At 40.0% G+C, this 23,087-nt stretch overlaps 1 protein-coding gene across 4 annotated transcripts in view; it reads left to right on the forward strand.

Moving 5' to 3' along the window:
• Positions 1-23,087, forward strand: part of LOC127662330 (la-related protein 1B-like) — a 64,193-nt gene that overhangs the window by 27,358 nt on the left and 13,748 nt on the right. For 2 of the 4 annotated variants that reach the window (XM_052153455.1, XM_052153458.1), the window contains exons 3-9: positions 384-443; positions 1,203-1,425; positions 6,736-6,858; positions 7,297-7,459; positions 20,199-20,343; positions 20,436-20,610; positions 20,923-21,152. In XM_052153455.1, the coding sequence (XP_052009415.1) occupies positions 384-443; positions 1,203-1,425; positions 6,736-6,858; positions 7,297-7,459; positions 20,199-20,343; positions 20,436-20,610; positions 20,923-21,152 (1,119 nt within the window). The remainder of the gene's footprint in view (positions 1-383; positions 444-1,202; positions 1,426-6,735; positions 6,859-7,296; positions 7,460-20,198; positions 20,344-20,435; positions 20,611-20,922; positions 21,153-23,087) is intronic. The other 2 variants (XM_052153456.1, XM_052153457.1) reach the window with 2 other exon arrangements.

Genomic DNA, 23,087 nt, shown 5'->3' on the forward strand with positions numbered 1-23,087 from the left:
ACGGATAACTAAAAATAATTTAAAACAAATTGTGTATAGTTAATATGATTACTATGTTAAGAAGGCTGTCATTACACTTTTATACTGTCACTTCTGTCATTCTGTACATGTTATTGGCCATTGCGAATATTCTTTAAAATTCTCAGTTATTTTCAAATTAGTGGCAAATATTTGTCCAAATAGTTCGTTTCAGGGTTCAAAGTTTTGTGTGTTTTGCATAAGTGATGTCCGAGCACAGGACAATTTCATTGGCTGTAGTTGTGAAGGATTGTGACAAAGGGTTGCAAAATGTAGCTGTTATAATGCAATTTCTTTTTTTTCAGATTCTTCATTTATCTTTTGATGTTCTGTCTTTCTCTCTAAACCCTTCTCCCTGTTTGCAGTCAGGTGACTTCAGTGACATCACAAACTGGCCCACCCCAGGAGAACTCGCCAGTAAGGAGGTGAGGAAGAATTATTATATATATTTTTTTTATCCCAATTTGGAATGCCCAATTCCCACTGCTTAGTAGGTCTTCGTGGTGGCTCGGATACTCCCCTTAATCCTGGTTGTGGATAACAAGTTCCTGTTGCCTCCGCTTCTGAGACAGTCAATCTGTGCATTTTATCACATGGCTCGCTGTGCATGACACTGCGGAGACTCACGGCATGTGGAGGCTCATGCTACTGTTTGTGATCCATGCACAATTTGCAACACATCACACTGAGCACAAGAACCCCTAATCACGGCCACGAGGAGGTTACCCCATATGACTCTACCCACTATATCAACCGGGCCAATTTGGTTGCTTAGGAGACCTGGCTGGAGTCACTCAGCACACCCTGGATTCGAACTGGTGACTCCAGGGGTGGAATTCAGTGTTGATACTCGCTGAGCTACCCAGGTCCCAGGATAATTTTTTTTAATTCAAGGCCACATCAACGCTAATCCATTTTCATTAGAAAACTTAAAATAGTTTCAGTCTCATTGTTATTGATTCCAAAGAATGTGATGATAGGGAGCATTTTCATAACGGTGGGTCAACTATTTATTAAGAAACTCTTCTGTACCCTCATGAAAAGTGTTTAAACCTCCATATTACATGCCTCAAATCCTGTTACAAAAATTCCTCTTCCCTTGGTTTTACAGACTGCAATGCTGATTTTATTCTGCTGAGTTGAGATGTAATTCATTGAGTGATTGATTTGATTGCACCTCTCAGCAGCAGCATAATGTGATAAATGCACAGGGGAGGAAGGTTCCGTCTGGACGGAGGGAGAAAAAGGATCATGGAGGAGAGAAGAGGGAGAAAGAGAGTGGAAGTGATGGGAGTGACAGTAAGGAGAACAGGGAGGCGAATTCAGATCCAATCACAGGACTTTCAAGCGAGCAGGAGGCAGAAAATGGAGATGAAATGCAAAGCAGTGCCCCACGCAAGAGAGGAGGTGAGATATGCACACACCACACAACCATAAATAAACGTATTCTCACATTCACAAAACATGCACATACATGTACCTCACACTGTTCCACAGAGTGTAAGAGAAGACACTTTCATGCACTTTTATTTGAATGTCAATAAGTTACTATATATTAACCAGGCAAGATGCATTAATGCGACCAGTGATAACAGCTAGTACTTCAATGTAAATTTGAATATTTGTCCCAAACAGGAGCCACTGGACATTTTGTAGATTGCTTTGTTTCTATTTTTGCAATATCACACTGGGTAACTCCAGCCACAGTGAAATCTCATTGCTCTAAAATCTTGTGCCACATACAGTACAAAATGTGGAAAAAGTGAAGCGCTATGAATACTTTCCGGATGCAATGTTACAGCCTTATTCCAAAAGTGATTAAATTCATTATTTTCCTCAAAATTCTACAAACAATACCTCATAATGACAACATGAAAATTTTGTTTGAAATCTTTGCAAATGTATTAAAAATAAAATATGAAAAAAATCACATGTACATAAGTATTCACAGCCTTTGCCATGACACTCAAAATTGAGCTCAGGTGCATCCTGTTTCCACTGATCACCCTTGAGATGTTTCTACATCTTTATTGGAGTCCACCTGTGGTAAATTCAGTTGATTGGACATGATTTGGAAAGGCACACACCTGTTTATTTAAAGTCCTACAGTTAACAGTGCATGTCAGAGCACAAGCCATGAAGTCCAAAGAACTGTCTGTAGACCTCCGAGACAGGATTGTATCGAGGCACAGATCTGGGGAAGGGTACAGAAAACTTTCTGCAGCATTGAAGTCCCAATGAGCACAGTGGCCTCCATCCATTAATGGAAGAAGTTTTGAACCACCAGGACTCTTCCTACAGCAGGCCGCCCGGCCAAACTGAGCAATCGGGGGAGAAGGACCTTAGTCAGGGAGGTGATCAAGAACCCGATGGTCACTCTGACAGAGCTCCAGCGTTTCTCTGTGGAGAGAGGAGAACCTTCCAGAAGAACAACCACCTCTGCAGCACTCCACCAATCAGGCATGTATGGTAGAGTGGCCAGACTAAAGCAACTCCTCAGTAAAAGGCACATGACAGCCTGCCTGGAGTTTGCCAAAAGGCACCTGAAGGACTCCCAGAAAATGACAAACATAATTCTCTGGTCTGATGAAACAAAGATTGAACTCTTTGGCCTGAATGGCAAGCTTCATGTCTGGAGAAAACCAGGCACCCTCATCACCTTGTCAATACCATCCCTACAGTGAAGCATGGTGGTGGCAGCATCATGCTGTGGGGAAGTTTTTCAGCGGCAGGTACTGGGAGACTATTCAGGATCGAGGGAAAGATGAATGCAGCAATGTACAGAGACATCCTTGATATGAACCTGCTCCAGAGTGCTCTGGACCTCAGACTGGGGTGAAGGTTCATCTTCCAACAGGACATCGACCCTAAGCACACAGCCAAGATAACAAAGGAGTGGCTACGGGACAACTCTGTGAATGTCCTTGAGTGGCCCAGCCAGAGCCCTGACTTGAACCCTGATTGAACATCTCTGGAGAGATCTGAAATGGCTCTGCACCGACGCTCCCCATCCAACCTGATGGGGCTTGAGAGGTCCTGCAAAGAAGAATGGGAGAAAGTGCCCAGAAATAGGTGTGCCGAGCTTGTAGCATCATACACAAAAATGACTTGAGGCTGTAACTGGTGCCAAAGGTGCTTCAACAAAGTATTGAGCAAAGGCTGTGAACACTTATCTACATGTGATTTTTATTTTTTGTAGTTTTTTTATTTTTAATATATTTGCAAAGATTTCAAACAAACTTCTTTCACGTTGTCATTATGGGGTATTGTTTGCAGAATCTTTAGGAAAATTATGAATTTAATACATTTTTGAATAAGGCTGTAACATCACAAAATGTGGAAAAAGTGAAGTGCTGTGAAAACTCTCCGGATGCACTGTAACTGTACATTTAAACAACAAACATATCCTGATTGCTGTGATGGTCATGGTCCCCACAGTCATGCTTGTAAACCATAGTGATTTTTTTTTTAGTTGGTTATTTTCAATGAACTGGTCAAAATATCCATAGTCATGGTAATTCATTTTTCAAAAGTGTTAGCAACCCTGGCTTGTGTGATGTCAACATGGCCTTTCAACAAATTGGTTCTCAACATGGCAGCCACAGTGAGTGTGGGCCACCCTTATGTAGAATAAAGCGGCTATTTCTAGGCCACTAATATGACTTGAGTACAGATCTAGTTAGCAAAACGGAGCGATGCAACACTCCGCTCCATGCACGTGAGCTCCGCTTAACTGGTCACGGCCCAAGCGAACACTCAAATCAAATCCTGCTCCAACTTTAATTTTCTCAGTAGTAGGCTATAATTGTTTCCAGGCGCGCACACACACCCACACACACACACACACACCTGAGCAACTGCCCCTTTTCCCACATGGGCTGAGGTGCCCCTCTGGGGGAAATATAGGCTATATCCCAGCATTTATTAAATTAAGAAATGCTTGGTAACATACACATCTGGAATTAAATTATGTGATTGCATTGTTGTGTTTTAGTATATAAAACCATTACAATGCCCGTTAGATAATTGGGTATACCAGACCTTCCTTATCATTTGTAATCAGTCAAACATTTCTCTGTTAGCACATATGCATTGAACATCTTCAGATAATGCCATTTAAAAAAAAATCAGTTCTAATTACTTTTATTTACTTTAAACAAGTCATCAAACATCCCTCTACAAGTGATAAAACCTACAGTATGTGCTTGCCGCAGAAACTTGCATACACACAAATTCGCGCTTTTCAGTTTAAACTGGATGAGTGACACAACCGACCCAGAAAACTACAATCTTTTCAAATAACGTTTTTTCCAGTCATTTTGGCAAAAATGAAAGCCTGTACCAGTCCATGTTTTCATTATTACAGTAAATATTACAGGTAAAATTTAAATTAATCATTGTTTTTCATTTGTCTCCATGGAATGATTATTCTATAGATTTGATGCATACTGATTTAATGCTATCAGACTTTGGGTCTTTAAATTAAAATTAGCAATTTTTCATCCTAATTTTGTGTTCAGTTTTAAAGGGCGTATTATGTTATCCAGAAAAGAGCAGTGATTTTCTCTTTTTCAGTATTGTTGCTTGATTAATAGCCTATTCCCTTAAATTGTATGTGTAGGAATCATAATTGGCTTTATTGCCAAGTATGCTTACACATACAAGGAATTTGTCTTGGAGACAGGAGCTTCCAGTGCACAACAATACAAAACAGCAACAAGACATGGATAATAATAAAAAATAATAAAGTAAAAATAGAAAAGTATAAATAAAATACACAATACAATGAATATATAGATAGATTGATATAAACACTTCCATACACACACACACACACACACACACACACACACACACACACATATATGCATGCGTAGTGCAAATCTAAACAAAATCTGTTATATACAATGCGAGGGAATGTAATGGCAGAAGAGGTTGGGTGTGTTGGATAAATATAAAAAGACTAGACTGTGAATTGCACATAGTTATTGCTCAATGGGACAGTTTTAACTGTTCATGAGATGGATAGCCTGAGGGAAAAAACTGTTCCTGTGCCTGATGTTCTGGTGCTCAGAGCTCTGAAGCGTCAGTCAGAAGGCAATAGTTCAAAAATGTAGTTGGCAGGGTGAGTGGGGTCTAAAGTGATTTTTTCCAGAATTGTATGCAATCTAAATGATTGTGGTTATTTAGATAATAATTAATTATTATATTAGTAAATACCATGTGCCCCCTTTGTTTTTCATTGATATTTTTAAAGCAGCATAAAGTAAATCTGGACTTTATATGCATCAAATGATCATGTGTTGTGCATCTCTTTATATGTACAGCTGGGTTTAACTGTGGATTTAACAAATACAAAATATTCGTCCTGCATAAAGTGAGTCAAATCCACACCTTTACGATTTATAAAAAAAAAACACTGCCTTCATTAATAACTTTTTTCTAATGTACAATCATTTATAGCTTTTCTCTGCGCATAAATGCAGCAAGTGATATCAGATGTAATCCGCAACACCATCTAGTATCTTTTTTTTTTAAATATACATATATATTATATTATTTATTTATATTATTCTTTTTTTATATATATATAAATCATAAAGGTGTGGATTTGGCTTTGGGAAACTGACCAGTAGTTATGTGCCACTTTATCCCGGAGCAGAAATCGAAAGCACCAATTGGTCGATTATGTGAGATAATTCTGTTATGAAATTCTCTATGCGAGAGTGGAAATCTTTACCAATCAAATGCTCATTTGTACAATGAAAGCAGAATGCTGTGCCTGCAAATTAGGACACAATGATCCGCAAGATCATGCATGGTTATTTGTTTTGATGCAGGGTTCTGATTTGTTTGTGTGTTCACTGGGAATATTCAAGAAAATATGTTTTGCCAATGTGTAGAATTATTAAGCTAACATATTCTGTTTAGGGTGCTCTAACGTTCATTAAATCAGTGTCTTCAGAAGTGTAATGATAGGTGGATGAGAAACGGAGTAATATTTAAGTCCTTTTTTTACTATAAATCTCCATCTTTGACCAGCCCCGACGAGCTGGTGGCGATATGCTCAAAGAATGCGAATTGCCAAAAAAATAAAAAAGAAGAATGTGAAAGTGGAGATTTAGAGCAAAAAGGACTTAAATATTTATGTTTCTCACCCACACCAATCGTATTGCTTCTGAAGACATGGAGTCTTTTGGAGTACTTTTCTGCTGCCATTATGTGCTTTTTGGAGTTTTAAAGTTCTGGTCACCATTCACTTGCATTGTATGGACCTACTGAGCTGTGATATTCTTCTAAAAATCTTTGTTTGCGTTCTGCAGAAGAAAGTAAGTCATACACATCTGAGATGGCATGAGGGGAGTAAATGATAAGAGAATTTTAATTTTTAGGCAAACCATAGGAAAAAAGTGGGAATACGAACTTCATCACACGTGTACTAAAAGCAACCTCTAGCCAAAAAGAGACAGATAGCGACAATCAAAGGATCGAGAGCTTAAATGTTCTCCTGAGACCTGGGCACATGTCTTGATACATACACATGGGCACACAGCCACACACACACGTTATATTTTTTTTATTACACAATTCTGATTACTTGGTTCCTTAATTACGCTGGATGGATTTTCCCTCAGAGCGATAGGGTGACCTTTACCTTGAGTTGCACTGGTGGTAATATCTGTTCTTGTTTTGTCATTTTCTTTTATTTGTCTTCAGGCTGGCGACGAGAAAGAGATTTCTTTGATGACACTGCAAGTGTTCGCAGTGAGGGCAGCAATGTCCGCGGAGGCCCAAGGGGCAGGGGCAGAGGTCGTGGGCGAGGCAGAGGTCGTGGGCGAGGTAACCAATAAACATCCGTAAACAGCCTAAACATTGCATCTCACCAATCGGGCAATTGCAGAGATGTTGAATCTGATCTTAAATCTGATTTTCATTGTGTATTTATTCCCATAGAAGTACATGTAAAGAAAACTCATAAGATAAATTTATTTACATTTTTTTGGGGTTATATGTGGGACTTAGCTGGACATTATCATGAAAAAAACCTGAACCAGTGAAACACACCCATTCAACTTTGCATCGGGTTCTTGATCAACCTGTCAGGGTTTATTTTGCGATAATGACCGGCTGACTGTACATGATCCCATGGCTACTTAACAGCATGCAGTTTAGCAGTCGTCATACACTAATATTTGCCTGCAGAATGCCACACTTTACCAATTAGAATCAATTATTCAATTTTATTACCTTCTCTTTTTTTTTCCTCTCTTTTCTCAGGTCGCTATGACTACTCCCACGGTTACCGGGACTCTTACCAGGACAGGTCCACGGCTCCAGCCGAGTTCGGCGCCAACATGGTATATTACTATGATGATGGTAATCGCATGCAGATGTATACGATCGAGGAGCGTTTGCTTAAAGAATACATCAAACGTCAAATGTAAGTTTAGCGTTTCTTACATTTAAGCAAAATTTCTGCATGGCATTGCACTAATTTGTTGGTCGACACAAGCTTTCACGTCTCTGCTTTCATCCCTCCCCAAGGTTTTGCATTTTTGACAATGCCATGACAAATAGTTTAAGGTTTTGTATACACTCTTCCAGGTTTATGCTTAGGTCAGTGTCGTAATCTAAACAGTGCATGCATGGATTACATTATATCCTCGCTGCCTTTTAAAACAATTGTGTAACACATTGCCATCAGCAGAGGGAGCAGCTGTTGCATCAGGAGTGGCCTGTCACTGCCTGTCTGTGTTCTTAATTTAGCTTGTGTGCTTTATGGATGATTGGGAAGAGGTCGGTTGATCTGGGTCAGAGAGATTAGGGCAGAGGACACTGGGTGTGTGTGTGTGTGTGTGTGTGTGTGTGTGTGTGTGTGTGTGTGTGTGTGTGTGTGTGCGTGCGTCTCCTAGTTTGTACAGAATAACTACCTTTTTTGTATTTTGTGAGTGAATTAAAATGTGAATCTGTGGGTGGGGTTTTTCAAAGCTTTCCCTCTACTCTACAGTGTGTGTGTGTTGCCCATTTAATCTTATTCACAGAGTTCACCCAAGCTCACTGAAGTGACCATGACAAGCTGAAGAGTCAACAGGGAGTATGCATATACACGATTTTTCTGTAGTTGATGACTGGTGGAACATTTCATATCAGAGTTGGGGAGGCTTTTGGACGCAGATCTGTGCAACAAGACCCTTTATAGACAGAGGTTTTTTGTGGGGCTAAAAATACAGTGCGGTTGAGTCCTTTTGTTTATAAAAGAGGCAGGAAAAACAGTTTCATTCCTCCTGACCACCAGAGGCAGTGTTAAACACTAGTGGATTATTGCCACGCCAGCCAGAGAGAATATACCAACAAAGTCAAAGCCTTACATTTCTATCTGCAGGTGTTCATTGCCGATCTAGCATGGCTCATAATGCTATTGCTACTGGCTTCCTGCTGATCTGTAAACTGTGTCCAAATGTTTTCTCCCCAACAATGGACACAATGCCCCCCCCCTTTGTTTGGGAATTCAGCATCTGATTGAGATGCTCTCACTGACCTGTGTCTGCCCTACAGCCTTGTACCAGTGTCAGAGAGAAGGCTCGGTCTCGCTGAATTGGATCCTAATTCGACAGTTGAACTCATGAGTCCGGAGTTAGTCCCCCCACGGATTGCTTCGGCCATCTCTCATTTCCATAGCTTCAGGGTGGGTCGTGCACCAGAAATAGACCAACCTGTTTGCAGCCTTGGTTGTGTCTCCTGACAAAGATCTGTGGGGTAATGTGAGTTGCTCTAGTGCACAATGTGGACACTCAGATGCACTTTTGAACAAGGCCTATAAGTCTACCACCTACATAACAGGGGCAGAAAATACACGGAATGGGTTTTATTCGTCTTATTTCCTTGTTCCATAAAAGGACTGTGGTTTCCATCCAATTCTCAATTTGAGATGTCTGATTTGTTTCTAAAAGTCCTTCTCTTTTGAATGCTGCGCGCAGCCAATGTTCTGCAGTCAGTAATGAGGGAAGATTGGTTTGCGAGTGTCGAACTCAAAGATGTATATTTTTACATTCCTGTTGCTGTTCCATCACAGGAAGTTTTTGCCTTTCAGCTTTCATAATCAGACTACCAGTTCAAGGTCCCTTCGGGCTTTCCCTCGCTCTTCGTGTCTTAACAAGATGCATGAGTGCAGCACTGTCTCCCCTATTGTCAAGAGGAATATGAATTTGCCTTATTTGTACAACTGCCTGCTTTGTGCCCCTACAAAGTGCCAGGCAATGTGTGACTCCAGAATGCTTCTGGAACATGTGCAGATATTAAGCCTCTCTGTGAACAAGTCAAAGAACTGTCTGGTCCCAACACGATCAACTACGTTTTTAGGATGTCTGTCACGTGTGGGTGACCAGCATCCTGCAACTCCTGACTTGTTTCCACCCGGAGTGTCACTACAGTACAGAATGTTCCTGCGACTAATTGGAATGTTAACTACTGCCACAGCAGTAATTTCGTTGGGCTTACTCCACCTCAGACCACTCCAGTGGTAGAAGTATGGTTTAAGGTTGAATCCTACCAGACATCGCCTGACAGTGGGGGTGCCTCTAGGTGTTATTCTCTTTCTCCGGGAAATAAATACAACCAACACCTCACTCATGGGGTGGGGGGTGATGTGGAAAAATGGGGGCATTTACGGTCGTTAGACAGCAGATCAGTCCTGAGACAATATCAATCTGCTGGAGCTTTGTGTGGTGAACCTGGCCTACGGTATTTCTAACCAGTTCTGGCGGGCCAACATGTACTTGTTTGGTCAGGCAAACACCTTGACAGTGTTCCATTTGAACCATCAGGTGGGAACGGGGTCCCGCAGGTCCCTGGAACTCAAGAGATTCTGGTGCCTGCCATGACTTGCCTCTAGGGTTGCGTCTAACATTTTCAAGGTATGATAACCGTCTCAGAAAATATCACTGTTTCATGGTATAAACTTTATCTGTTAAACTTTATCTCAGTGGTTCTCAACTGGTTTTGCTTCAGGACAGATTTTACATTGGACATCAAGTGTCGACCTGCCATAGATTAAACATAACCTGTATTTAATGTATCCTGAGTTGCATTTCCTTTTATGTTGTATAGTTTTGTTCATGGTTTTCCAGTACAAGGACATGCATCAGGTGACATTATTTTTGTTGTTGATTTCAAAATCTACAGGAAGTTTTCTCTCCACCTTGAAGAGACGAATGGACGAATTGCTCACCTGCAGCTTTGGTTGTGGCCTCTGAGCTCTAGGGGACTGTGATTTTGCAGTTATTTCCACTATTTCCACTGCTAGGGCTGCTTCCACATGACAGCTTTATGCTGCACGTTGGAACTTTTTTCTACATTGTGCAAAGAGCATGGGGTTGATCCTGTGAAATGTGAAGTTTCCAGTGTCTTTTGGTTGATGGCAAGGCAGCCTCCATATTGATAGTGTATGGCTGCTGCCATTGCTGCCTACCACGTTCCAGTTGATGGCCCTTCTCTGGGCTCTGATGTTCTTGTATGCAGTTTTTTTGAAAGGTGCAAGAGGTTTGAGGCCAGCTTGCTATCACCATTATCCTGTGTAGGATTTACCACTTGTACTTGCTTGCTTGTGCTCCTCCCCATTTGAGCCCTTTCAGAGTGCTGACCCTAAGTGGATTTCTTTGAAGACTGCTTTTTTACTGGCTATTGTTTCTGCTAAACATGTCAGTGAGCTACATGCACTCTCTGTTAGTGAAACATGTATTGAAACAGAGGTTGTAAAACTGGATAATGGAAGTAATCACTCTGGCCTACAAGGAGGTCCAGAGGCCATTTCCTAGGAGTTGGTCCTGTCATTCCACTAGGCCAGGGCTATTTTTCATGGGCTGCTTTTAGACGACCCTCTTTGGCAGAAATCTGTGCTGCTATTTCCTGGGCTTCTCCATGCTCCTTTACACTGTTTTACAAGCTCAACTTTGCTGCCCCTCATGCTGTTTACTTTGCAGTTCTTCAAGAGCAACCTTAACAGGTGTCCGGTATGGGCTATTCCTCATGACTATGTTGGTATCATCCACTAGTGTTTAACACTGCCTCTGGCGGTCAGGAGGAATGAAACCGAATGCTAGTTACGTATGTTACTGTGGTTCTGTGAATTCTTAGTCACTCGGAATGCGCAAGAAAGACTTACATGTTGGAGTGCTGAGCTGTCACGGTGTATAACCCTCCGAGCTAGTCCACATCATCACGTAACTTTGTTGGTATATTCTCTCGACCTAGCTGGCTGGCATGGCGATAATCCACTAGTGTTTAACACTGCCTCTGTCCTTACATACGTAACTGTTAGTGGGAAGAGAAACAGTTAGTGGGAAGAGAAAAAAATATATAAAATGGATAGAGTAGGCAAAAGCTACTAACTCAAAGGAGGTTTTTTTGCTGTGAGATTTTAGAGTGTCTATAGAAGTATTTATGCAGTTTTATACCCTATTTATTTATTTTTGTAGATTTTTATTATTTTTATATGAAAAGGGAATATTAAAGGAAAGTTCTGAGTTCAATACAAGTTAAGCTCAATTAACAGCATTTGAGGCTAAATGTTGATCATCACAAAACATCAATTTCAGCTCGTTCCTCCTTTTCTATAAAAAAGTAAAATCCGTGTTTCTGTGAGGCACTTACAATGGAAGTGAATGTGGACAATGAAAGTGAATGTGACCAGTTTTTGGAGGATTTAAACAAATGTGAAGCTTAAAATTTTATGATGCACTTTGATTAATTCTTCTGTTAAAACACATGCATTATTTGAGCTGTAAAGTTGTTTAAATTGTCATTTTTAAAGTCGTTATAGGGTTTGTTGACATTGCATTGTCATGGTAACGAAGTTTTAAAATTGGCTATAACTTCAAACAGAAAAGGTTAGTAAGTGATTTATTCACACTAAAATCCTATTTACATGCATATCATTTGTCTTGTGGCTATACTTTTGAAAGTATTTTAACATTCATAAATTGGCACCCATTAAATTCCATTGTAAGTGTGGCTCACTGTAACCTCAATTATTGTTTTTTTTTTTTTTTTAAGGAGAAATTAGTCGAAGTGCATATTTGTGTTAATCAATATTAAGCCACACATGCTGTCGATTGAGCTTTACTTGTATAGAGTGTGTTCACCATCAAAAAAATCTGTCTTCTTGGCACTTTTCTAAATTCCTCCTCCTAGATGTTTTTTTTTACCAATTTAGTTTTTCCAGTAAAACACACCAGTTGGTGAAGGTTGCACAACATCTCCAAGGAAATTCCCCAGAATCATTTGCAGTGTGGCACATGGACAGTCTCGACCTCAGCTGACTAAAGTTGGAGGAATGTGGGGTGTGTTATGGGTGGAGGCCCCACCGTTCCTCCCAGAAAACATCTGCAGCTTACATGAGAAGTTTTAACAAATGTTCATATGTGCTAAAAGTGTTCTATAGACTTTCCCCCAAGTCAGTTGTACATATAGGCTCTAAAAGACTAGTAAAACATATTGAAATTTGAAATTAAGCAGTGATGGTGAAAGTTTGGTTTTCTGGCTTGTGTGAACTTGCAGTGTGGTAATCGCTGCATCTGGTCTCACTGGAATCTTTCCAGAGGCTCTCTGTCATCTCCAGTGTGAATGTTCTTACCTCCCATAATGCCTGAAGGGAAAAAGAGAGAGAGCCAATGAGAGAGAGGTTGGTGATGCGTGAATGCATACGTTGCTGGAAAAGAGAGCGAGGGTGGAGTAAGGTGTTGCCATGCTGTCCAGTTACAGCTCCGTCTCTGCACAGATGACAGTCACTAAAAAATGTAAAAAAAATGAGGGGGGCGGCATTTTTTTGCCATAATATCAGATGAGTATGTATCTGATAAAACTATTAAATAAGCCTCACATGAGTATGTATGTACCATAATATTGACTATGTTCTTTGCACTTACAGTTGAATTCAGAAATTTACATACACTTACATTGAAGTCATTAAATCTCATTTTTTTAACCATTCCACAGATTTAATATGAGCAAACTTTAGTTTTGGCAAGTCATCTACTTTGTGGATTATACAAGTACTTTTTCCAACAATTGTTTACTGACAGATTGACTATATCACAAATCCAGTGGGTCAGAAGTTTACATACACTAAGTTAACTGTGCCTTTAAGTAGCATGGAAAATTCCAGAAAATGATGTCAAGCCTTTAGACAATCAGCCGTTTAGCTTCTGATATGAGGTGTACTGAATTAGTGTACCTGTGGATGTATTTTAAGGCTTACCTTCAAACTCAGTGCCTCTTTGCTTGACATAAAGGGAAAATTAAAAGAAATCAGCCAAGACCTCAGAAAAAAGAATTGTGGACCTCCACAAGTCTGGTTCATCCTTGGGAACAATTTCCAAAATTTCCAAACTCCTTAAGGTACCACGTTCATCTGTACAAACAATAATACAGGAGTATAAACACCATGGGACCACGCAGCCATCATACCATCAGGAAGGATACACATTCTGTCTCCTAGAGATGAACGTATTTTGGTGCGAAAAGTGTAAAATCAATCCCAGAACAACAGCAAAGACCTTGTGAAGATGCTGGAGGAAACAGATAGACAAGTATCTATATCTACAGTACAGTAAAACAAGTCCTATATCGACATAACCTGAAAGGCTGCTCAGTAAGGAAGAAGCCACCGGTCCTAAACTGCCATAAAAACGCCAGTTTGCAAGTGCACATGGGGACAAAGATCTTACTTTTTTTTTAGAAATGTCCTCTGGTCTGATGAAACAATATGGCCATAATGACCATTGTTATGTTTGGAGGAAAAAGGGTGAGGCTTGCAAGCTGAATGAAGATCACCATCCCAACCATGAAGCATGGGGGTGCTTTGCTGTAGGTGGAACTGGTGCACTTCACAAAATAGATGGCATCATGAGGAAGGAAAATGATGTGGATATATTGAAACAACATCTCAAAATATCAGCCAGCAAGTCTTTCAAATGGACAATGACTCCAAGCATACCTCCAAAGTTGTGGAAAAAATGCTTAAGGACAACAAGTCAAGGTATTGGAGTGACCATCATAAAGCCCTGACCTCAATCCGACAGAAAATTTGTGTGCAGAACTGAAAAGCGTGTGTGAGCAAGGAGGCCTAAAAACTTGAATCTGTTACACCACTTCTGTCTGGAGGAATGAGACAAAATTCCAGCAACTTATTGTGAGAAGCTTGTGGATGTCTACCCAGAATGTTTGACTCAAGTTAAACAATTTAAAGGCAATGCTGCCAAATACTATCAAAGTGTATGTAAACTTGTTACCCACTGGGAATGTGATGAAAGAAATAAAAGCTAAAATAAAACATTCTCTCTACTATTATCCTGACATTTCACATTCTTAAAATAGTGATCCTAACTGACCTAAGACGGGGCAGTTTTCTATGATTAAATGTCAGGACTTGACATGAAAAACTGAATATAAATGAATTTGGCTAAGGTGTATGTAATCTTATGACTTCAACTGTTTGTTTGTTGTTAAATAATGTCCTAGGTTCAGTACATGTTGAGCTCAATCAAGAGCATTTTTTTTGCATAATGTTCATTTCCGCTTGTCCCTCGTTTATTTAAAAAAATAAAATAAGTATTGTGGCAATTTCAATGGAATTGAATGGTGCCAGTCCATGAACTATACATGTTAATATGAATTTGGTGTGATAAAATTGCTTAATACACCATTGCTCTAGAATACTCTATTCTTATTGGTCAATGGCGACCTCCGTGAAGTTGGCACCCCATATAATTACAGTTTTTTACGATTGCTATGACAGATTTTTCAATACTTTTAACAATTTTCCAAAACTCTTAACACAGTTAGCACTACATCCGTCTGTGTAAGCTATACTATTAACACATTTCTTGTTGCTTTAACACAAAATGCATACAATTAACACAAATTTAAAATGTTTGAACTTCTTTTACACACAAGCTCAACCAAGACCAAAACAATGTAATTTTACAGTCAAATTTACAAATGCTTTCACACTGTATGTCAGAACAGATAACATCATGTTCTAAACATAACTTATGTAGGCTAAAGTCAAAGTGAACAGCTGTTCATATTGTGTATTGAAACACAAATATATTCCCTGTATCTTATTCCATTGCTAATGAGAAACAGCTTATTGAAGTTATGCAAATATATAAATCACAGCTGATTCCCATCTAGGAAGCACACTCAGGTGTTGAGGTTCTTTCAATCGCATGATCATATGTTTTAAAAGAGGACTCTTTGGGCTGATCTTGTGTGGAAAAGGAACAATATAGAGCAACACAAAGAAAGAAAGAAAGAAAAAAAATGCCTGCACGAGGGAGAGGAAGACGAGTACCAGGACAAGGGAGAGGAGTAGGGCAAGGACAAGGGCAAGGACAAGGGAGAGGAGTGGGGCAAGGGCAAGGGAGAGGAGTGGGGCAAGGGAGAGGAGTGGGGCAAGGGCAAGGGAGAGGAGTGGGGCAAGGTAGAGGAGTTAGAATGTGTGGTGGCGCTCAAAGAAGGACCAGAGCTAGGGTAACTGATCAAATAAGAGCTACTATCATTGACCATGTCATAAACCACGGGCTATCATACAGAGTAGCTGGTGAACGAGTACAGCCAAATCTCAGCCGGGACACAGTGGCATCCATTGTCCGTATTTTCAGAGAAACCAACAGGTAGGATATTGCTTCTCCTACAGCAAAGTGTAAATAATTTTACCATTTATTAGAGTGACTGTATGCCTCCGGTCTCTAAAATGTAACTATTTTGTCCCTCTAAGGATTCAACGTCTACCTCCCTCAGGGGGCAGAGGAAAGCTCCTGAATGAAGAACAGGAACTTGCTATTGTCAACATGGTGATTGCTGACAATGAAATAAAACTGAAGGACATTCAGTCCAGAGTTGTAGAGGACAACCTTGTCTTTGGGAACATTGCAGCAATCAGCATAACATCCATTTCTCGGACTCTAGCTAAACACAGAGTTCGAATGAAACAACTATACAAAGTTCCTTTTGAAAGGAACAGTGAGCGCATCAAAGAAATCCGTCACCAATACGTCCAGGTAAGGTTATGCAATACAGTCATTACTGTACTATACACAGTGTGTTTTGCAGTAAACTACTCTATAAACCTGGAGTACATTAGGACATACAGTAGATATACAGCAAAGCATTTACATACACTGTGTCTAATTACTTTCAGAGAGTCATGGAGTTGGAGGCCAATCAAGTCCCACATGAAATTATTTATGTTGACGAGGCTGGCTTCAACTTAGCAAAAAGCGTCGCCGTGGGAGAAACATAATTGGCAAAAGGGCCACAGTTACCGTGCCGGGCCAGAGAGGAGCCAACATTACCATGTGCCGCAATCTCCAACAAGGGTGCACTCCTGCATAAATGTGAGATTGGCCCCTACAACACAGACCGCCTTCTTCTGTTTTTAGAAGACCTGCATGAAAGACTGGTGCCAGAGGTAGAAAGGGGACAGGTGGGAGACCACTTGCCAATATATGTGATCATATGGGACAATGTGGCATTCCACCATTCCCGTGCAGTCACAGCCTGGTTTGACGCCCATCCAAGGATGATGTCCCATTTCCTTGCCCCTTAATCCCCTTTCCTCAACCCCATTGAGGAGTTTTTCTCAGCCTGGAGATGGAAGGTTTTTGACCATCGTCCACATGACCAAATGTCCCTCCTGGATGCAATGGATGCTGCATGCCAAGACATCACAGCTGAACACTGCCAGGGGTGGATAAGGCATGCCAAAAGATTCTTCCCATGATGCCTTGCCAGAGAAGATATCAGGTGTGATGTGGATGAGAACATGTGGCCAAATGCAGAAGACCGGGAAGATTAGAAGATTACTTTGTTTTTTAAATGATTATTCCAGTGCTTTTTCTGTTTGTATATCTTGCAGCAATGTCCTTTTGCAAATAAAGTCTTTACTGCAGCAATTCTGTCTCTGTCTTTTTTTTTTTTTTTTTCAGAAACTGTACATTCTATAAAGCTACTCTGAGATGGTCATTCATTTTTTGTATTGAAGTTCTGCAGCAAAAGAAACAAAATGCATGCATTTACTAAACCCAACAAAACAAAAATGTAGAGAGGCATCAAAAGAAACTACAGTGCAAAACACAATCTATGATCAATACAATATACTGTCTATTGTATAAGGGCAGACCTGACACATAAAATAATGCAGTTTCTGTAATTTCAGCTGATGATAGGGTTTTTTTGTCATTGTGTTATGATTGACTAAATGTTCCTGTTGGACGAGAACATGTGTTAGTGTTTTGAATAATTATTTGATTTTGAAACATGTTTGCAGTGTTTTGTTAGACATAGTGTATTGTGTTAGTGTATTATTGTATTTTGAAAATTAGTTTTGGAGTTTAGTTTACAATGTGTGATTTAGAGCATGAAATTAACCGTTTTGCCAATTGTGTGTTTTAGGTGTGTTGGTGCGTTAAGAGTTTAGGAATTTGTTAAATGTATTGAAAAAACTGTCATAGCGATTGGAAAAAAATGTAAATAATCACCAAAACTATTTTATTCGTTTGTGCTGATTTGTGCCGCAAAAATGAACATTTGTGCTGGTTTGGTGTTTGATGTTAAGCATTCTTTTTTGGGCTGTGTGACGTCACTCTCTACCCCATCTCGCTCAAATCGATCCAAACTGGTCGTTTGTGCTGTTAAAACATACTTTGTAACTATTTCCCTTCCTTAGACATAGCAAAAAAAATTTCGGGAGTGGTGATGTCATTCTCCACCCCATGTTGTCTAAATTGCTCCAAACCAGTGTTATTTATTTGTGCTCGATTTGTGCTGTTGTAAAAACCCTGTAACTGATCGTTTTTTAAATATATATATATAAAAAAAAAAACGTTTTTAAAGAACAGTGATGTCACTGCACCGCATGTCATCCGAATCGCTCCAAACCAGTGTCATTCGTTTGTGCCGTTAAAATGAACACTTTAACTATTTCCATTCCTTAAAAACAACAAATATTATTCGGGGCTGTGACGTCACTTTCCACCGCATGTCGTCCAAATCGATCCAAACTGGTGAAATTCATTTGTGCTCGATTTGTGCAGGTTTGTGCTGTTGAAAGAAACAATGTAACTAATTCCATTACAAAGACGTTGCATGTGCATGACGTGCAGTAGTTATATTTATAGTTGATATTTCAATACACCGTAATTAGGCAAGGGCAAAGTTGGAACTTGACTTTAAAAAAATAAATACAAATGTATCCCCTTTTCTCCCAATTTGGAATTCCCAATTCCCGCTACTTATTAGGTCCTCATGGTGGCATGGTTGCTCTCCTCAATCTGGGTGGCGGAGGAGAAGTCCCAGTTGCCTCAGCTTCTGAGACATTCAATCCACGCCTCTTATAACGTGGCTCGTTGTGCAAGACTCTTTGTTATTATTTGGTAGCATTGCCTTAAAATTATTTAACTTGGGTCAAACATTCCAGGTAGACATCCACAAGCTTCTCACAATAAGTTGCTGGATTTTTGGCCCATTCCTCCATACAGAAGTTGTGTAACAGATTCAAGTTTTTAGGCCTCCTTGCTCGCACACCCTTTTCAGTTCTGCGCACAAATTTTCTAGATTTAGGTCAGGGCTTTGTGATGGCCACTCCAATACCTCGACTTTGTTGTCCTTAAGCCAAGTTGGAGGTATGCTTGTGGTCATTGTCCATTTGGAAGACCCATTTGCGACCATGCTTTAACTTCCTGGCTGATGTCTTGAGATGTTGCTTCAATATATCGACATAATTTCCTTCCTCATGATATCATCTATTGTATGAAGTGCAACAGTCCCTCCTGCATCAAAGCACCCCCACAACATGATGCTGCCACCCCTATGCTTCACGGTTGGGATGGTGTTCTTCAGCTTGCAAGCCTCACCCTTTTTCCTCCAAACATAATGATGGTCATTGTGGCCAAACAGTTCGATTTTTGTTTCATCAGACCAGAGGACATTTCACAAGATCTTTGTCCTCATGTGCACTTTTTATGGAGGTTTTGGAGCAGTGGCTTCTTGCTAAGCAGCCTTTCAGGTTATGTCAATATAGGACTCATTTTACTGTGGATATAGATACTTGTCTACCTGTTTCCTCCAGCATCTTCTCAAGATCCTTTGCTGTTGTTCTGGGATTCATTTGCACTTTTCGTACCAGACTACGTTCATCTCTAAGAGACAGAATGCATCTTCCTTCCTGCGATATGATGGCTGCGTGGTCCCATGGTGTTTATACTTGCATACTATTGTTTGTACGGAGGAACATGGTACATTCAGGCATTTGAAATTTCTCCAAAGGATGAACCAGACTTGTGGAGGTCCACAATTTATTTTTTTAAATAAGCTAAGCAAATAGGCGGGTTTAAAGAGTTTAAAGGTAGGCCTTAAAATACATCCACAGGTATTCCTCCAATTCAATACACCTTATTCTGATGATGAGCAAATATTGAACAGGCGAGGTTTTGTTTATTCAGTTTATTTAAGTACATTTAAATTTTGTGCGTTCTACCAGCATTGCCTTTGCGATCGACTGGTAGATCGAGATCAACGTATTGGGCACCCCTGGTCTAAAGGCTTGTCATTGTTTTCTGGAATGTTCCAAGCTGCTTAAAGGCACAGTTAACTTGGTGTATGTAAACTTCTGACCCACCGGAATTGTGATAAAGTCAATTAAAAGTGAAACAATCTGTCTGTAAACAATTGTTGGAAAAATTACTTGTCATGCGCAAAGTAGATTGACAAAACTATAGTTTTCAAATATTAAATCTGTGGAGTGGTTAAAAATGTTTTTTTAATGGCTTCAACCTAAGTGTATGTAAACTTCTGACTTCAACTGTAGGAGGTCAAGATACAAGTTTAATTCTTTTGAATTGATAAATGTGACAATGTGCGGTAAGTAAGAAGGCTATGTGGTCTTTTACTCTTGCTACTGTATACAGACTTCCTTAGAGAATTTGTCAGATCTAGTAGTAAATGTGGATAGAGCTTTTATTGTTTGTGACTTCTACATTCACATAGATAGTGAAAATTCTTCAATTGGAATTAGCATTTAACGATTTTTTGAACTCCGTTTGGGTCAGACAAAATGTGACCGGACCAACTCATTGCCATAATCGTATGTTAGTTTACAGTTCTGTTTTGTTTGCTTTTAGTGAATACTACTTCAGTCTCCCAAACCTGGAGCGAGACTTCTTCCTGCGGAGGAAAATGGATTCCAAAGGCTTCCTGCCCATCTCTCTCATCGCCGGTTTCCACAGAGTCCAGGCTCTCACCACTGATATCAACCTCATTAAGGAGGTGATCTTTAACCCCTACCCTTAAACTCTGACCTAACCAACTTTTCAGGACACACACCTGTGTTATATCTAGTTATATGTGTATGTATACAGGCAGTGAAGAACAGTGAAGTTGTGGAGCTGGTTGATGAGCAGATCCGTAGGAAAGTGGAGCCGGAGCATTGGCCCATTCCAGGCCCTCCTCTGGACTCCCCGCGCACAGATTTCTCCCGACTCATTAACTGCCCAGAGTTTGTCCCAGGACAGACGTTCACCTCCCTCAGCAGAGGTTCAACTCAACTGTTTTAGCTCTGTTTTATTGTATTTGATATATTGATGGATTGTTGTTTCTCACATGATGGAGTAATTGTATTGTTTTATTAAAATTCCATTTAGTATAACAAAACTGTTGCGGATATTAATCTTTATTTACTACAACTTGTCATATGATCAAACTGTCAGAAATTACATTCATTTAAGGTTTTTTTACCTTATAATTCTGCCTTCGCTTTAATACAAATTTCAGGGTCAGACATTATATGCAGTTAAGTGAGTCACCCAAGCGGTTTCAGTGAGAAACTCTTCTTCTGTCATCTCACAGTGTCGTCCTCCCCAGTCGGTCAGCCCACTGCTGTGCTGAACGGCAAATCAAGTGATGCCACAGACACAGCCAAACCTCAGTCCAAAGAATCCTCTCCCTCAGAGTCAAAGTGTAACTATAGTGATGATGTGAATTCCCCAAAAGTGTGCTCCAGCAGTTTGTCTGATCCAGACAGCCAGCCTTGGGTACAGGTGGAGAAACGACACAGAAACTCTTCTGGAAAAAACAAGGTACTTCAAGATTCATTGTAGTTTGATTTGATCCTTCTACAGAATTATGTCATTGTTTTTGGCTTTGTGTTTCATTGCAAAGATGATTTAGGCTGGCACCACACTAGCCGTTTTTTCCAGTGATATTCAGGAGCAAGCTTCATTAAAATAATCGCCAGCCAGGCAGAGACAAAGCGCGCAAAACAAAGGCAATCTGAGTAAACACCAAATACAGTTTTTAAATGATAATGTTATCTATTAAAAAGTTATCCAATACCAACTGGGCCTGTGTGAAAAAGTGTTTGCCTTTAGTTACTAAATCCCCAAATCTTTAAAACTGTATTCATAATGGGGTTCAGCTGGACTACAGGCCTGATTACTACTGATCAAATCAACACCTAAATATAACTTTTTCAGGAGCATGAAGTTGGTTAAAAGGTCTCACCCAGTAGCACACTATGCCAAGGTGGAAAGAAATTCCAGAAATGATGAGGAAAAAGCTGATTGAAATACGTCAGTTTGGTAAGGTCTTGATGATCCTCAAACCAGTTCCACTTTCGACTCATTGCCATTGTGGGCTGATGAGTTGAAAGTGGAACTGTTTTGAAGACAGTGTTCACGTTACATTTGGCGTAAATCAAACAGAGTTTCACAAAAAGAAAATCATATCTACAGTCAAGCATGGTGGTGGTAGTGTGATGGTATGGGGATGCTTTGCTGCTTCAGGGCTAGGGCGACTTGCAATAATTGAGGGAAACATGATTTCTGCTCTCTGCCAGAAAATCCTAAAGGAGAACTTCCAGTCATCAGTCCATGATTTGAAGCGTGATCGCAAGTGGATTATGCAGTAAGTTAATGATCCAAAGCATAGGAGTAAGTTCACATATGAATGGCTCAAATGAAGCAAAATTAAAGTTTTGGAATGGCCTAGTCAAAGTCCTGACTTGAACCCGATTGAGATGCTGTGGCAGGACCTAAAAGTTGAGTTTGTGACCTTTTCAGTTCGCAGTTCATGCTCGAAAACCCTCCAATGTGGTTGAACTAAAGCAGTTCTGCAAAGAAGAGTTGGCAAAAATTCCACAGCATTGTGGGAGACTGATCTCCAGGTATCGGAAGCATAGTGATTGCTGCTATAGATGGCACAACCAGCTATTGATTTAAGGGGGCAGTGGATAACTTTTTTGTTTCAACAAACAAATATACACTGGCGGACACATTTTTTGAATAATTACAGATTTCGCTGTTTCGGTTGGAAATTGGTAATTGAAATCACCAAAGTGGCATTCAGCTGATCACTGAGTATTGTCAGGACATTACTGATGTAAAAACAGCATCATCACTATTTGAAATAAGTAATTTTTTATCAAATCTAGACAGGCCCCTTTTCCAGCAGCCATCACTCCAACACCTCATCCTTGAGTAATCTTGCTTTATTGCTAATTTGGTACTAGAAAATCACTTGCCATTATATAAAACAGTTGAAAGCTATTTGGTTCATTAAATGAAGCTTAACATTGTCCTTTGAGATGCCACAGTATGCAGTTGACTGGCATGTCTTAAGGTCAATATTAGGTCAAAAATTGCAAAAAAGAAACAGCTTTCTCTAGAAACTTGTCAGTCAATCATTGTTTTGAGGAATGAAGGCTATACAATGCTTGAAATTGCCTCAAAAAATGGAAGATTTCATACAAAGGTGTACACTACAGTCTTAAAAAAACAAAGGACAACTGGCTCTATCAAGGACAGAAAGAGACGTGTAAGGCCAGGTGTACAAATAAACAAGATGATAAGTACATCAGAGTCTCTAGTTTGAGAAATAGATGCCTCACATGTCCTCAGCTGACAGCTTCATTGAATTCTACCCGCTCAACACCAGTTTCATATACAACAGTAAAGAGAAGACGCATAGCCTTATGGGAAGAATTGCAAAGAAACAGCCACAAACAGAAAAACAAA

Source organism: Xyrauchen texanus, chromosome 22 (assembly GCF_025860055.1).
Source record: "Xyrauchen texanus isolate HMW12.3.18 chromosome 22, RBS_HiC_50CHRs, whole genome shotgun sequence".
Taxonomy (NCBI): Eukaryota; Metazoa; Chordata; class Actinopteri; order Cypriniformes; family Catostomidae; genus Xyrauchen; species Xyrauchen texanus.